This window comes from Hemitrygon akajei, chromosome 1 (genome assembly GCF_048418815.1).
Source record: "Hemitrygon akajei chromosome 1, sHemAka1.3, whole genome shotgun sequence".
Taxonomy (NCBI): Eukaryota; Metazoa; Chordata; class Chondrichthyes; order Myliobatiformes; family Dasyatidae; genus Hemitrygon; species Hemitrygon akajei.
Genome location: NC_133124.1, coordinates 179,664,011 through 179,677,635, shown reverse-complemented (window position 1 = coordinate 179,677,635; position 13,625 = coordinate 179,664,011). Strand labels below are relative to the sequence as shown.

At 59.2% G+C, this 13,625-nt stretch overlaps 1 protein-coding gene across 1 annotated transcript in view; it reads right to left on the bottom strand.

Moving 5' to 3' along the window:
* The window catches only part of LOC140732884 (potassium-transporting ATPase alpha chain 1-like), a 52,131-nt gene extending 40,088 nt beyond the window's left edge, over positions 1-12,043 (bottom strand). Inside the window, 3 exon segments of the mRNA XM_073055545.1 lie at positions 3,121-3,180; positions 3,969-4,082; positions 11,912-12,043. Coding sequence (XP_072911646.1) covers positions 3,121-3,180; positions 3,969-4,082; positions 11,912-11,923 — 186 coding nt within the window. The 5' untranslated portion in view covers positions 11,924-12,043.
* Positions 12,044-13,625: the final 1,582 nt, after the last annotated feature.

Here is a 13,625-nt window from a genome sequence, read left to right as displayed (position 1 = left end):
ATGATCTGCCCCACATCCCCTCACCGCCAGCTACTGCCCCTCTGCACTCTGAAAGGGATCATTCCGGAGTTATGACACTACGGGTAGGAAAGTTACGGATTAACTAAATAAGATCCAGTCTTAATGGAATAAAAATGGAATAAAAGTTAACTTCCAGCTGAGGAACACGGCAGCAGCTGAGATGTTGAGCAGCAGACGCAGAATGCTGAAGGTCAGGCAGATCTACGGAGGGGAATAAAGAGTGGACGGTCCAGGCCAGGACCGGCAAGAGAGAGGGAAGAAGCCAGACTGAGAAGGTGGGTAGAGGGGAAAGAGCACGAGCTGGCAGTTATAGGCGAGGGAGAGGGGGAGTGAAGTAAAGAAGCTGGGAGGTGAGAGGTGGGAGAAGTCAAGGAACCTGACAGAGAGGACAGCGGACCACGGGAGGGAGGGAGAAGGGGAGTTAGAGGGAGGAGAGGGGAACCGGAATGGGGAGTGGAAGACATTAACCAGAGGTTAGAGAAATCAAAGCTCATGCACTCATGTTGAAGGCTTTTACAGTCCTGCAGCCCGACCACTGGTCTGAGCAGGAAATAATCTATCTCGTTATTTAACACGGCCTGAAAACTGAGCGGCACTTTAAACGGCTTTTTTTAAAATCATATGCATAGTATGAATATTCAGAATGAAAATTGAAAAATCACATACCTTTCATTATATTTATTTAATTGAAGGATATAATGAAATACAGTACAACGAAGAATATCTTTCATGTTTCATAAACTTTATCTAGCTGCATCCAATCCCAGCTGCGTGACAATAAAGGCTACGTGCACGGGAGCGTTTCAGTCACCGCGCGGCCCCGCACCGCGGGAGCGTTTCTGTCACCGCGCGGCCCCCGCACCGCGGGAGCGTTTCTGTCACCGCGCGGCCCCGCACCGCGGGAGCGTTTCTGTCACCGCGCGGCCCCGCACCGCGGGAGCGTTTCTGTCACCGCGGGAGCGTTTCTGTCACCGCGGGAGCGTTTCAGTCACTGCGCGGCCCCGCACCGCGGGAGCGTTTCTGTCACCGCGCGGCCACGCACCGCGGGAGCGTTTCTGTCACCGCGCGGCCCCGCACCGCGGGAGCGTTTCTGTCCACCGCGGGAGCGTTTCTGTCACCGCGCGGCCCCGCACCGCGGGAGCGTTTCTGTCACCGCGGGAGCGTTTCAGTCACTGCGCGGCCCCGCACCGCGGGAGCGTTTCTGTCACCGCGCGGCCCCGCACCGCGGGAGCGTTTCTGTCACCGCGCGGCCACGCACCGCGGGAGCGTTTCTGTCACCGCGCGGCCCCGCACCGCGGGAGCGTTTCTGTCACCGCGCGGCCCCGCACCGCGGGAGCGTTTCTGTCACCGCGCGGCCACGCACCGCGGGAGCGTTTCTGTCACCGCGGGAGCGTTTCAGTCACTGCGCGGCCCCGCACCGCGGGAGCGTTTCTGTCACCGCGCGGCCACGCACCGCGGGAGCGTTTCTGTCACCGCGCGGCCCACGCACCGCGGGAGCGTTTCTGTCACCGCGCGGCCACGCACCGCGGGAGCGTTTCTGTCACCGCGCGGCCCCGCACCGCGGGAGCGTTCCTGTCACTGCGCGGCCCCGCACCGCGGGAGCGTTCCTGTCACTGCGCGGCCCCGCACTCGCACAGCTCACAGGGAACAGTGGAGCCTACCCGGATGGAATATGAGGTGTTGCTCCTCCAAACTGAGTTTGGCCTGGTTGTGGCAGTAGGGGTGACCGTGGGCAGATATTTCGGAACGGGAATGGGAAGTTGGGTAGCCACCGGGTGATTCTGCCTGTTGTGGTGGACGGAGCGGATCCGCAATCTACGTCGGGGCTCACCGATGCTGCAGATGATCCTGACAAACCAGCAGGTGAAGTGTCGCCTCACCTGGAAGGACTGTTAGGAGCCCTGAATGGTGGTGAGGGAGGAGGTGAAAGGGCACTTGTCCCAATCAGTGAGGGTGGGGAACAATAAGGCAGCTGCACAGAGAACAATCCTTATGGAATGGGGAGAGTTGGCCAGTGGGGAGGAAGACCTGGTCTCTCCTATCACCCGCCCAGCTTGTCCTCTTTTCCCTCTCCCCACCTTCTCATTCTGACTTCCTCTCCCTTTGATGAAGGGTCTCAGCCAGAAATGCGCGGTGCAGGGCAGATCCGTGTGGCCAATTAGCCTTCTGGTGAGTGGTTCACTCGAGGAACCACCCTCCAACTCTGTAACAACAGGGGAGTACTCTGGGTCTCGTGACTTTCGGAACAGAACCGGTATTGGATATCCGAAGGGGTTCTGCCAGTTGGGATGTGCTACCATTGTACGTAAGCAATTCAGTACACGTACGTGGCTACATTACAAATGTTCAAGTTAAGGAGGTGATGATAGCAATTGAACCGGAGGTTCATTGTTCACTGTTATCTTTCTGTTGAACAAGTATAAACCATCGTGTCAGGAGGGTGAGATTCTCCTGGATTCGCTCTCTCCTGGAGGTTAACTGTGTGAATAAAGATTTATATTTTCCGGTTGCAGTGTGACTCAGTTTTAGTCAGAACACAGGATTGACAGGGCGGTGAAGACGTTTGGCTGCTTTGTCAATTCGTTGAGGCATCGGGTTCAAGAGTCGGGCTAACAAATTGTAACTTTATAAAACTCTAGTTGGGCTGCAGCTGGAGTATTGAACACAGTTCTGATAGCCCCAATACAGGAAGGACGTGGAGGCTTTGGAGGGGAGTGTAGAGGAGGTTCACCAGGGTGTTGCCTGGATTAGAGGGCATGAGCTGTAAGGAGAGGCTGGTCTCACTTGCTTTTTTCCCCTCTGGAGTGCGACGGAGACTGAGGGGAGATCTGATGGAGGTCTGTAAGATTGGGGGTCATTTCCCCCCGGAGCGGAAATGCCCAATCTTAAGAAGGGGAGCATTTGAGAAGAGAGGGATAAAGCTCAAAGAGAATGGGTGAGTGGGAGACTTGTCCCCCATTGAGGGTCAGAGACAGAGAGAAGGTGAGAGAGACTCCCACCCTCTTCCACCTCCTGCAGAGCCGAGACACCCCCCCACCCCCACACCCACCCCTGTATGACAGGGAGTTGGACCCTCGCCCTCGGCAGGAGCTGACTCACCCGCTCGATGCTGGTGTCGTACTTCTCTTCCAGCTCCTCGATACTGATCTCGTGGTCATCCTGGAGGGAGGAGGCAATCGTGAGTGAGGAAAGGGAAACGGGCATGAGGGAGAGTGGAGGAGGGAGGTAGCGAGCGGGGAGGAATGAGGGGAGGAAGGATACAAGGGCAGTGCTGGGGGATTGAGAGAAGGAATGAGGAAAGGAGGGAATGAACAACCAGCTAAAAGTTTCAGAAGGGGAAGGGTAAGAGAGAACGGAGTGAGTAAGGGATGGAGGAGGAGGGAAGGAGTGAATAAGAGAAGGCAGGAAGGTGTGAGGGAAGATATGAGGTAGATGATGAGATGAGGGTCAGGTCTCAAGTTGGAGGAACATAAGTGAGGGTTTTCATGGCAGAGGTGGTGCTGTGTGGGATAGAGAAGTCATGAAGTTAGGAATTATTGGGATATCACCATGGGGTCAGAGACTATGACAAGATCAAGGGTGGTAATGGGACTGGAGTTGACCAGTGTGAAGAGTCCAGGAGTCACGAGAGGATCAGGTATAATGGAGGAGTTCAGGTCCATCATGATGTCAGGAGACGTGAGGTGGTGAATCTTCACGTTGAGGTCAGAGGCTTCCATGAGGTCAGTCCTCACTGGAGAAGACCAGGACAATCTTAGGTTCAGGGGTCAGGGCGGCAAGCTCAGTGGTGATGCCTGAGGTCAAATGTCAGGGTGAAACATAGCATACCCACCAACTATCAGGGGCTTATGGGGGAGGTCAGAGGTCATGAGGTGGCTGGGACTCAGCTGACGTCAGGGGCGAGAGGTCATGGTGAGGTGACAGTGGGATCAGAGGGTCAGACTCACGATGTCCATCTCCTTCTTCATGCTTTCCAACCGTTCCTTTTTCTTCATCTTCTTCTTCTTCCCATTGCCTCCGGGGCCCTCCTTCCCCTGCACCTGGTACATCTCCATCTTCTCCTGCAGGAACACGGGAGAATACACAGGCCAACACCCATCCAATGCCTCTACCAGCACACAGTGCGCTCCCTCCTCACCCCCTCCCACAGTGCTCCCTCCTCACCCACCTCCCACAGTGCTCCCTCCTCACCATCCCCTCCCACAGCGCTCCCTCCTCACCTCCCCTCCCACAGCGCTCCCTCCTCACCTCCCCTCCCACAGTGCTCCCTCCTCAACCCCCTCACCCACAGTGCTCCCTCCTCACCCCCCTCCTACAGCTCCCACAGTGCTCCCTCCTCGCCACCCTCTCCCACAGTGCTACCTCCTCACCACCCCCTCCTACAGTGCTCCCTCACCCCCCCTCACCCACAGTCCTCCCTCCTCACCCCCTCCTACAGCTCCCACAGCGCTCCCTCCTCACCCCCCGTCCCACAGCGCTCCCTCCTCGCCACCCTCTCCCACAGTGCTCCCTCCTCACCACCCCCTCCTACAGTGCTCCCTCACCCACAGTCCTCCCTCCTCACCCCCTCCTACAGCTCCCACAGCGCTCCCTCCTCACCCCCGTCCCACAGCGCTCCCTCCTCACCTCCTCTCCCACAGCGCTCCCTCCTCATCACCCTCTCCCACAGCGCTCCCTCCTCACCCCCCCCTGTCCCACAGCGCTCCCTCCTCACCACCCTCTCCCACAGCGCTCCCTCCTCACCACCCTCTCCCACAGTGCTCCCTCCTCACCACCCCTCCCACAGAGCTCCCTCCTCATCACCCTCTCCCACAGCGATCCCTCCTCACCCCCCGTCCCACAGCGCTCCCTCCTCACCTCCTCTCCCACAGCGCTCCCTCCTCATCACCCTCTCCCACAGCGCTCCCTCCTCACCCCCCCCTCTCCCACAGTGCTCCCTCCTCACCACCCTCTCCCACAGCGCTCCCTCCTCACCACCCTCTCCCACAGTGCTCCCTCCTCACCACCCCCTCCCACAGCGCTCCCTCCTCACCACCCTCTCTCCCACAGCGCTCCCTCCTCACCCCGTCCCACAGCGCTCTCTCCTCACCCCCTCTCACACAGCGCTCCCTCCTCACCCCCCTCTCCCACAGCGCTCCCTCCTCACCACCCTCTCCCACAGCGCTCCCTCCTCCACCCCTCTCCCACAGCACTCCCTCCTCACCACCCCCTCCCACAGCGCTCCCTCCTCTCCCCCTCCCACAGCGCTCCTCCTCACCCCCCCACAGCGCTCCCTCCTCACCCCGTCCCACAGCGCTCTCTCCTCACCCCCTCTCCCACAGCGCTCCCTCCTCACCCCCCTCTCCCACAGCGCTCCCTCCTCACCACCCTCTCCCACAGCGCTCCCTCCTCACCACCCCCCTCCCACAGCGCTCCCTCCTCTCCCCCTCCCACAGCGCTCCCTCCTCACCCCCCCACAGCGCTCCCTCCTCACCACCCCCCACAGCACTCCCTCCTCACCCCCTCCCACAGCGCTCCCTCCTCACCACCCCCCACAGCACTCCCTCCTCACCTCCTCCCACAGCGCTCCCTCCTCACCCCCTCCCACAGTGCTCCCTCCTCACCACCCCCCACAGCACTCCCTCCTCACCTCCTCCCACAGCGCTCCCTCCTCACCCCCTCCCACAGCGCTCCCTCCTCACCACCCCCCACAGCACTCCCTCCTCACCTACTCCCACAGCGCTCCCTCCTCACCCCCTCCCACAGCGCTCCCTCCTCACCTCCCCTCCCACAGCGCTCCCTCCTCACCCCCTCCCACAGCGCTCCCTCCTCCCATCCCCTCCCACAGCGCTCCCTCCTCACCAGCCCCTCCCACAGTGCTCCCTCCTCAACACCCTCACCCACAGTGCTCCCTCCTCACCCCCCTCCTACAGCTCCCACAGTGCTCCCTCCTCACCACCTCCCACAGTGCTCCCTCCTCACCCACCTCCCACAGCGCTCCCTCCTCACCCCCCTCCCACAGCGCTCCCTCCTCACCACCCCCTCCCACAGCGCTCCCTCCTCACCACCCCCTCCCACAGCGCTCCCTCCTCATCCCTCCCACAGCGATCCTTCCTCACCACCCCCCTCCCACAGCGATCCCTCCTCACCACCCCTCCCACAGCGCTCCCTCCTCACCACCTCCCACAGCGCTCCCTCCTCACCCCCTCCCACAGCGCTCCCTCCTCACCACCCCCTCCCACAGCGCTCCCTCCTCACCACCCCCTCCCACAGCGCTCCCTCCTCATCCCTCCCACAGTGCTCCTTCCTCACCACCCCCTCCCACAGTGCTCCCTCCTCACCTCCCCTCCCACAGCGCTCCCTCCTCATCACCCTCTCCCACAGGGCTCCCTCCTCACCCCCCCCCCTCCCACAGCGCTCCCTCCTCACCCCCCCGTCCCACAGCGCTCCCTCCTCACACCCCCCGTCCCACAGCGCTCCCTCCTCATCACCCTCTCCCACAGCGCTCCCTCACCCCCCCCCCCCCCATTCAGGGAAAGACGGTGTTTGCATGAACGACCAACACAGTCGGAGGATGTGTCGTGGGGCAGCCCACAAATGCCACCAGATTTACGGTGTCAGCATTGCACGCCCCACAACTTACTAACCCTAGCCCTACGCCTTTGCACTCTCGGAGGAAACTGGAGCACCCGGGGAAACCCAAACAGTGACAGGGGAGGATGTACAATCCATGGCACCTATTAAACCCCGACCACTGGCGGTGGGTGATAGCTGCACACTGTCGGTGAAACGCGTTGCACTGTCGCGCTGTACTAATGGTCTGAAACCCCGACCACTGGCGGTGTAAAGCGTATCAAAGAGTCCGCTGTCACACTGGCCTGCATCATCCAAGCAAACATCTCCGAAGACGAGCCCATCAGGCAGTGATCAGCGCGGAAGTTTTGTAGACCCGGCGGGAGACCGTGGGTTGGTTCCCTGAGCAAACGGTCAGATCGCCAGATCTCACCACCAACAATCCCCTCCAGCGATGAAAGGGTTTATCATCCCGGCAGCTACGTTAGTGGCAATGTATGGTTCAAACTACTGGATTGCTCAAATGACATGAAGGATGCAAAAACTTAGCACTGTGTTTATCTTTACACATACGTATTTTACTAAGAATAAAGTTTAAAGTCCCACAAACCAGATCGGGACTTTATGGATAGTTGTGGAACAGAGACGCCTAGCGGCAGAGAAGAGTAATTCACTGAACGTGGTGATACAGGCGACTCCCTGGCCTGGCCATCCCAAGTCAGGACACTGAATACAGGGGTTGGGACGTTATGTTACAACTGTACAAGACATTAGCGAGACCGTACTTGGAGGTACTGTATGCAGTTAATGGTCTCCAATGAAGGATGTCACCGGGACTAGGGGGTGAGGGGCTTGAGTATAAGGAGAGACTGGACAGGCTGGGGCTGTTTCCCTGGGCCGAAGGGTGGACTTTGGAAGGACACTGAAGCACCCGAAGGAAACCCACACGGTCACGGGGAGAACGTACAGGCAGCGGGTGGTATTGAACCCTAATTGCTGGCACAGTAAAGAATTAGGCGAGCTACTGTGCCACCAAGAGGGCAAAGAGGGGCTCGACTGGAGAGGTTTTTTTTTTCACCCAGAGAGAGAGGTGTGTGCCCCGACCACAGTCCCGCTGAGCGCATCGCAAACAAACTCCATGACTGTGGCTATTGCTGGGATTGATAGCACAAGCAAGTCGGGCCGAAGTGACTGTGGCCTGCCACTGACTAACATTTGAATTATTCCTTCCCGGTTGTAGAAGGTGGGGTGTGATCCGCACAGCATCCTGAGACTGAGGATGGATCCCTCCCGCAGACGCCCGAGGCCGGGATCGAACCCCAGTCTTCAGAAAAGAGTTGCAAATCAACGGTTCCGCCCATTGGACGCTCCTGACTCCAACGCAGCCTATCAGAAGCCTGGTTCTGATCACAGTAGATGGAACAGTACAGGACAGAATCAGGGCTTTCGGCTGATGATGTCCGTGGGTTACACTCTCTAACGCAATCACCCTCTTCTTCCCTCCTCCTCTAACGCAGTGCCTCTCTCCCCCTCTCCAACACAGTCTGTCTCCAACCTCCGTCAGTCCCCTCTCTAACACGGTCTCTTTCCCCCACAGTCTCTCTTCCTCTCCTTTTTCTACGTTCTCTCTCCACCCCCTCCCCGACCCAGCCTCTCTCTCCCCACCACCCTCTCCCCGACCCAGCCTCTCGTTCCCCACTCCCTCCCCGCCCCAAACTCTCCCTCCCCCGCCCCCTCCCCATCCCAGCCTCTCCCTCCTCCACGTCTCCCAAGAACACCGTCGGTGCCAAGTTCAATGCCAAATAAAACCGGTCCCTTCAGCCGACACAGTGCCCACATCCTCCACTCGCTGCGTATTCCCATAAACACCTCGAGCGTATCTGCCTCCACCGCCACCGCTGGCGCCCACCACCCTCTGCGTAAAAAGAACTTGTCCTGCCCATCTCCGTCCCTCTCAGCCAGCACGCCCTCTGGTCTTAGACATTCCGATCCTGTCTACCCTCCCTGTGCCTCTCATAACCCTATAAACCTCCCCTCGGCCCCCGCCACTCCAGAGAAAACAACCCAAGTCTGTCCAACCTCTCCTTGTAGCTCATACCCTCTAATCCGGGCAGCATCCTGGAGAGCCCTTCTGCGCCCTCTCCACACCCTTCTGCGCCCTCTCCACGCCCTTCTGTACCCTCTCCACGCCCTTCTGCGCCCTCTCCACACCCTTCCTGTACCCTCTCCACACCCTTCTGCGCCCTCTCCACACCCTTCCTGTACCCTCTCCACACCCTTCTGTGCCCTCTCCACACCCTTCTGCACCCTCCCCACACCCTTCTGCACCCTCTCCACGCCCTTCTGCACCCTCCCCACACCCTTCTGTACCCTCTCCACACCCTTCTGCACCCTCTCCACGCCCTTCTGCACCCTCTCCACACCCTTCTGCACCCTCCCCACACCCTTCTGCGCCCTCTCCACACCCTTCTGTACCCTCTCCACACCCTTCTGTGCCCTCTCCACACCCTTCTGCACCCTCCCCACACCCTTCTGCACCCTCTCCACGCCCTTCTGCACCCTCCCCACACCCTTCTGTACCCTCTCCACACCCTTCTGCACCCTCTCCACGCCCTTCTGCACCCTCTCCACACCCTTCTGCACCCTCCCCACACCCTTCTGTACCCTCTCCACACCCTTCTGTACCCTCTCCACACCCTTCTGCGCACTCTCCACACCCTTCCTGCACCCTCTCCACACCCTTCTGCGCACTCTCCACACCCTTCCTGCACCCTCTCCACGCCCTTCTGCACCCTCCCCACACCCTTCTGCGCCCTCTCCACACCCTTCTGTACCCTCCCCACACCCTTCTGCACCCTCCCCACACCCTTCTGCACCCTCTCCACGCCCTTCTGCACCCTCCCCACACCCTTCTGCGCCCTCTCCACACCCTTCTGTACCCTCCCCACACCCTTCTGCACCCTCCCCACACCCTTCTGCACCCTCTCCACGCCCTTCTGCACCCTCCCCACACCCTTCTGTACCCTCCCCACACCCTTCTGCGCACTCTCCACACCCTTCTGCACCCTCTCCACACCCTTCTCCACCCCCTCCCCGACCCAGCCTCTCTCTCCCCACCACCCTCTCCCCGACCCAGCCTCTCGTTCCCCACTCCCTCCCCGCCCCAAACTCTCCCTCCCCCGCCCCCCTCCCCATCCCAGCCTCTCCCTCCTCCACGTCTCCCAAGAACACCGTCGGTGCCAAGTTCAATGCCAAATAAAACCGGTCCCTTCAGCCGACACAGTGCCCACATCCTCCACTCGCTGCGTATTCCCATAAACACCTCGAGCGTATCTGCCTCCACCGCCACCGCTGGCGCCCACCACCCTCTGCGTAAAAAGAACTTGTCCTGCCCATCTCCGTCCCTCTCAGCCAGCACGCCCTCTGGTCTTAGACATTCCGATCCTGTCTACCCTCCCTGTGCCTCTCATAACCCTATAAACCTCCCCTCGGCCCCCGCCACTCCAGAGAAAACAACCCAAGTCTGTCCAACCTCTCCTTGTAGCTCATACCCTCTAATCCGGGCAGCATCCTGGAGAGCCCTTCTGCGCCCTCTCCACACCCTTCTGCACCCTCTCCACGCCCTTCTGCGCCCTCTCCACGCCCTTCTGTACCCTCTCCACGCCCTTCTGCGCCCTCTCCACACCCTTCCTGTACCCTCTCCACACCCTTCTGCGCCCTCTCCACACCCTTCCTGTACCCTCTCCACACCCTTCTGTGCCCTCTCCACACCCTTCTGCACCCTCCCCACACCCTTCTGCACCCTCTCCACGCCCTTCTGCACCCTCCCCACACCCTTCTGTACCCTCTCCACACCCTTCTGCACCCTCTCCACGCCCTTCTGCACCCTCTCCACACCCTTCTGCACCCTCCCCACACCCTTCTGCGCCCTCTCCACACCCTTCTGTACCCTCTCCACACCCTTCTGCGCACTCTCCACACCCTTCCTGCACCCTCTCCACGCCCTTCTGCACCCTCTCCACGCCCTTCTGCACCCTCTCCACACCCTTCTGCACCCTCTCCACGCCCTTCTGCACCCTCCCCACACCCTTCTGCGCCCTCTCCACACCCTTCTGTGCCCTCCCCACACCCTTCTGCACCCTCTCCACACCCTTCTGCGCCCTCTCCACACCCTTCTGCGCCCTCCCCACGCCCTTCTGCACCCTCTCCACGCCCTTCTGCACCCTCCCCACGCCCTTCTGTACCCTCTCTACACCCTTCTGCACCCTCTCCACGCCCTTCTGCACCCTCTCCACGCCCTTCTGCACCCTCTCCACACCCTTCTGCACCCTCTCCACACCCTTCTGCACCCTCTCCACACCCTTCTGCACCCTCTCCACACCCTTCTGCGCACTCTCCACACCCTTCTGCACCCTCCCCACACCCTTCTGCACCCTCTCCACACCCTTCTGCACCCTCTCCACGCCCTTCTGCACCCTCCCCACACCCTTCTGCGCACTCTCCACACCCTTCTGCACCCTCCCCACACCCTTCTGCGCACTCTCCACACCCTTCTGTACCCTCTCCACACCCTTCTGTACCCTCTCCACACCCTTCTGCACCCTCTCCACGCCCTTCTGCACCCTCCCCACACCCTTCTGCACCCTCTCCACACCCTTCTGCACCCTCTCCACGCCCTTCTGCACCCTCCCCACACCCTTCTGTACCCTCTCCACACCCTTCTGCACCCTCTCCACGCCCTTCTGCACCCTCCCCACACCCTTCTGCACCCTCTCCACACCCTTCTGCACCCTCCCCACACCCTTCTGCACCCTCTCCACGCCCTTCTGCACCCTCCCCACACCCTTCTGCACCCTCCCCACACCCTTCTGCACCCTCTCCACGCCCTTCTGCACCCTCCCCACACCCTTCTGTACCCTCTCCACACCCTTCCTGTAATGGGGTGGCCACAGGACCCCACATTGCCGCTGTTTATCACAGATGCAACGTGGACCTGCTGACTTTTACATCCAAACGTCCCTCTTTACCGTCTCGACTACCTGTGTGACCGCGTTCAGGGAGCGGTGCTCTTGGACCCCGGGGTCAGAGCTCCTGAGGATCCTGCCTCCAACATTTTCACCTCTCAACCCCTGGTGTGGCTCTACCTCAAAGGGAGAGGGTTAGCACAGACCCAATGGGCCGAAGGATCGGATTCCTCGCTGTTTGACTAAAGGGACGGAGTTTGGGGCGGGGGGTGGGGGGAAGGACAGTGAGTTCTTGGTCGGAATGGAAATCTCCAGGGCGAGTTTTAAATCGGAAAGATTTGACGGAGTCCCGAGCTGGTTAACCCCACACTTACCGATTTAACCATGGTTGCGCTGGTGGGATGTCGTGGTGTTCGGTTTCCAGGTAAATCCCTTTCCAGCCGTAGCGGGAGACTTGAGCCAAGAGCAAACCCGAGGCGCCGGCGGCTCCCTTTATCACCTCCCTTTCTACCTGCCCCCGAGGGGAGCTCGCCGGAGGGGAGGGGTGTGTTGATCGGTGCAGGAACCAGTGTCACCCGGCCGTGACGAAGGTCTGATAGCGGCTTATCGGAGCCTCCCCACGGACGCACGGCTCCGGGCAGCTCACCTTCACCGCCGCCGAACAAGGTCAGCGCCTTAACCCCTTCACCGCCAGGAGTAGGTTCCTGGCCGGGATTTAATCCAGGGGTTCGGGGGTTCACATATAGAATAGCAGATCCCCAGAGATGGGTTACAGTATGGGATCTAATCCAAGGGTTTGGGGGTTTATATGAAAACATTAGACATAGGAGCAGAATCAGGCCATTCAGCCCATCGAGTCCTCTCCATGGCCTGACATTATCCCAGTCAGCCCCATTCTCCTGCCTTCTCCCCACTACCTTGAAGCCTTACGAATTAAGAACGTATTACCTCCCACTTTAAATATATCAAATGACTTGGTCTCCACAGCCACCTGTGGCAATGAATTCCACAGATTCGCCACCCTCTGGCTAAAGAAATTCCTCCTCGTCTCTGTCCTCAATGGTCGTCCCTCCATTCTGAGTCTGTGCCCCCTGGTCCCAGACTCTTCCACTATGTGAAACATCCACTCTACCTAGGCCTTTCAATATTCAACACATTTCAGTGAGATCCCCCTCATTCTTCTAAACTCCAGCAAGTACAGGCCCAGAGCCATCAAACGCTCCTCATGCGTTAACCCTTTCATTCCCGAATCATCCTCATGACCCTCTCCAATGCTTAAGAGTCCAACACTCACAATGTCGCAATGTTCCAAGTGCAGTCTGACCAGTGGCTGTTAGATCCTCAGCTTTACATCCTGGCTTTTATACTTGAATCATCTTAAAATGAGTGCTAACATTGCATTTGCCTTCTTAACCACTGACTCAGCTGGTAAATAAACCTTTAGTGGACACCCAAGTCCCTAGGAAACAGTCTATGCCTTTATTCCTTCTTCCAAAGTGTGTGACCACACACCCTTCCCAACTCTGTATTCCATTTGCTACTTTGCCTGTTCTCCTAATCTGTCTAACTCCTTCTGTAGATTCCGTGCTTCCACCGAGCCCTCCGCCCATCACTGCGTCGTCTGCAAAGCCATCATCGTAACACAAAACAAAGCGGCCCCAACAGGAAGCAAACCAGAAAAGGCCCCCCTTTATTCCCAACATGAATGATTCTTGCCAGTCAGACAATCTTCTATCAAATACACATCTAATTCTATATGTGAGTGTAGCCTAACATCCCTGGGAGAGTTCGTAGGGGCCAGAGGGGTTTAGAGAGACAGGGAGGGGATGAGGGGGCCAGATGGATCATAAAGCTGTAGAGAAGTGTCAGGGCAGGACGGTGTCACAGGGAGGGGTTCAGCGTCTGAAGGGGGTCACAGAGAGGGACAGGGGTGTACGCTCCAGAGGGGTGTAGAGCACAGACAGGAGCACAGGCTGTAGGGCATAGGGCAAAGACTGTAGACCACAGACCGTAGAGCTTAGGCCAAAGGTCAGAGATGGAGAGGGTTCTAGGAGACAGATACGTCACAGATTCAGGGAGGGCTGTATG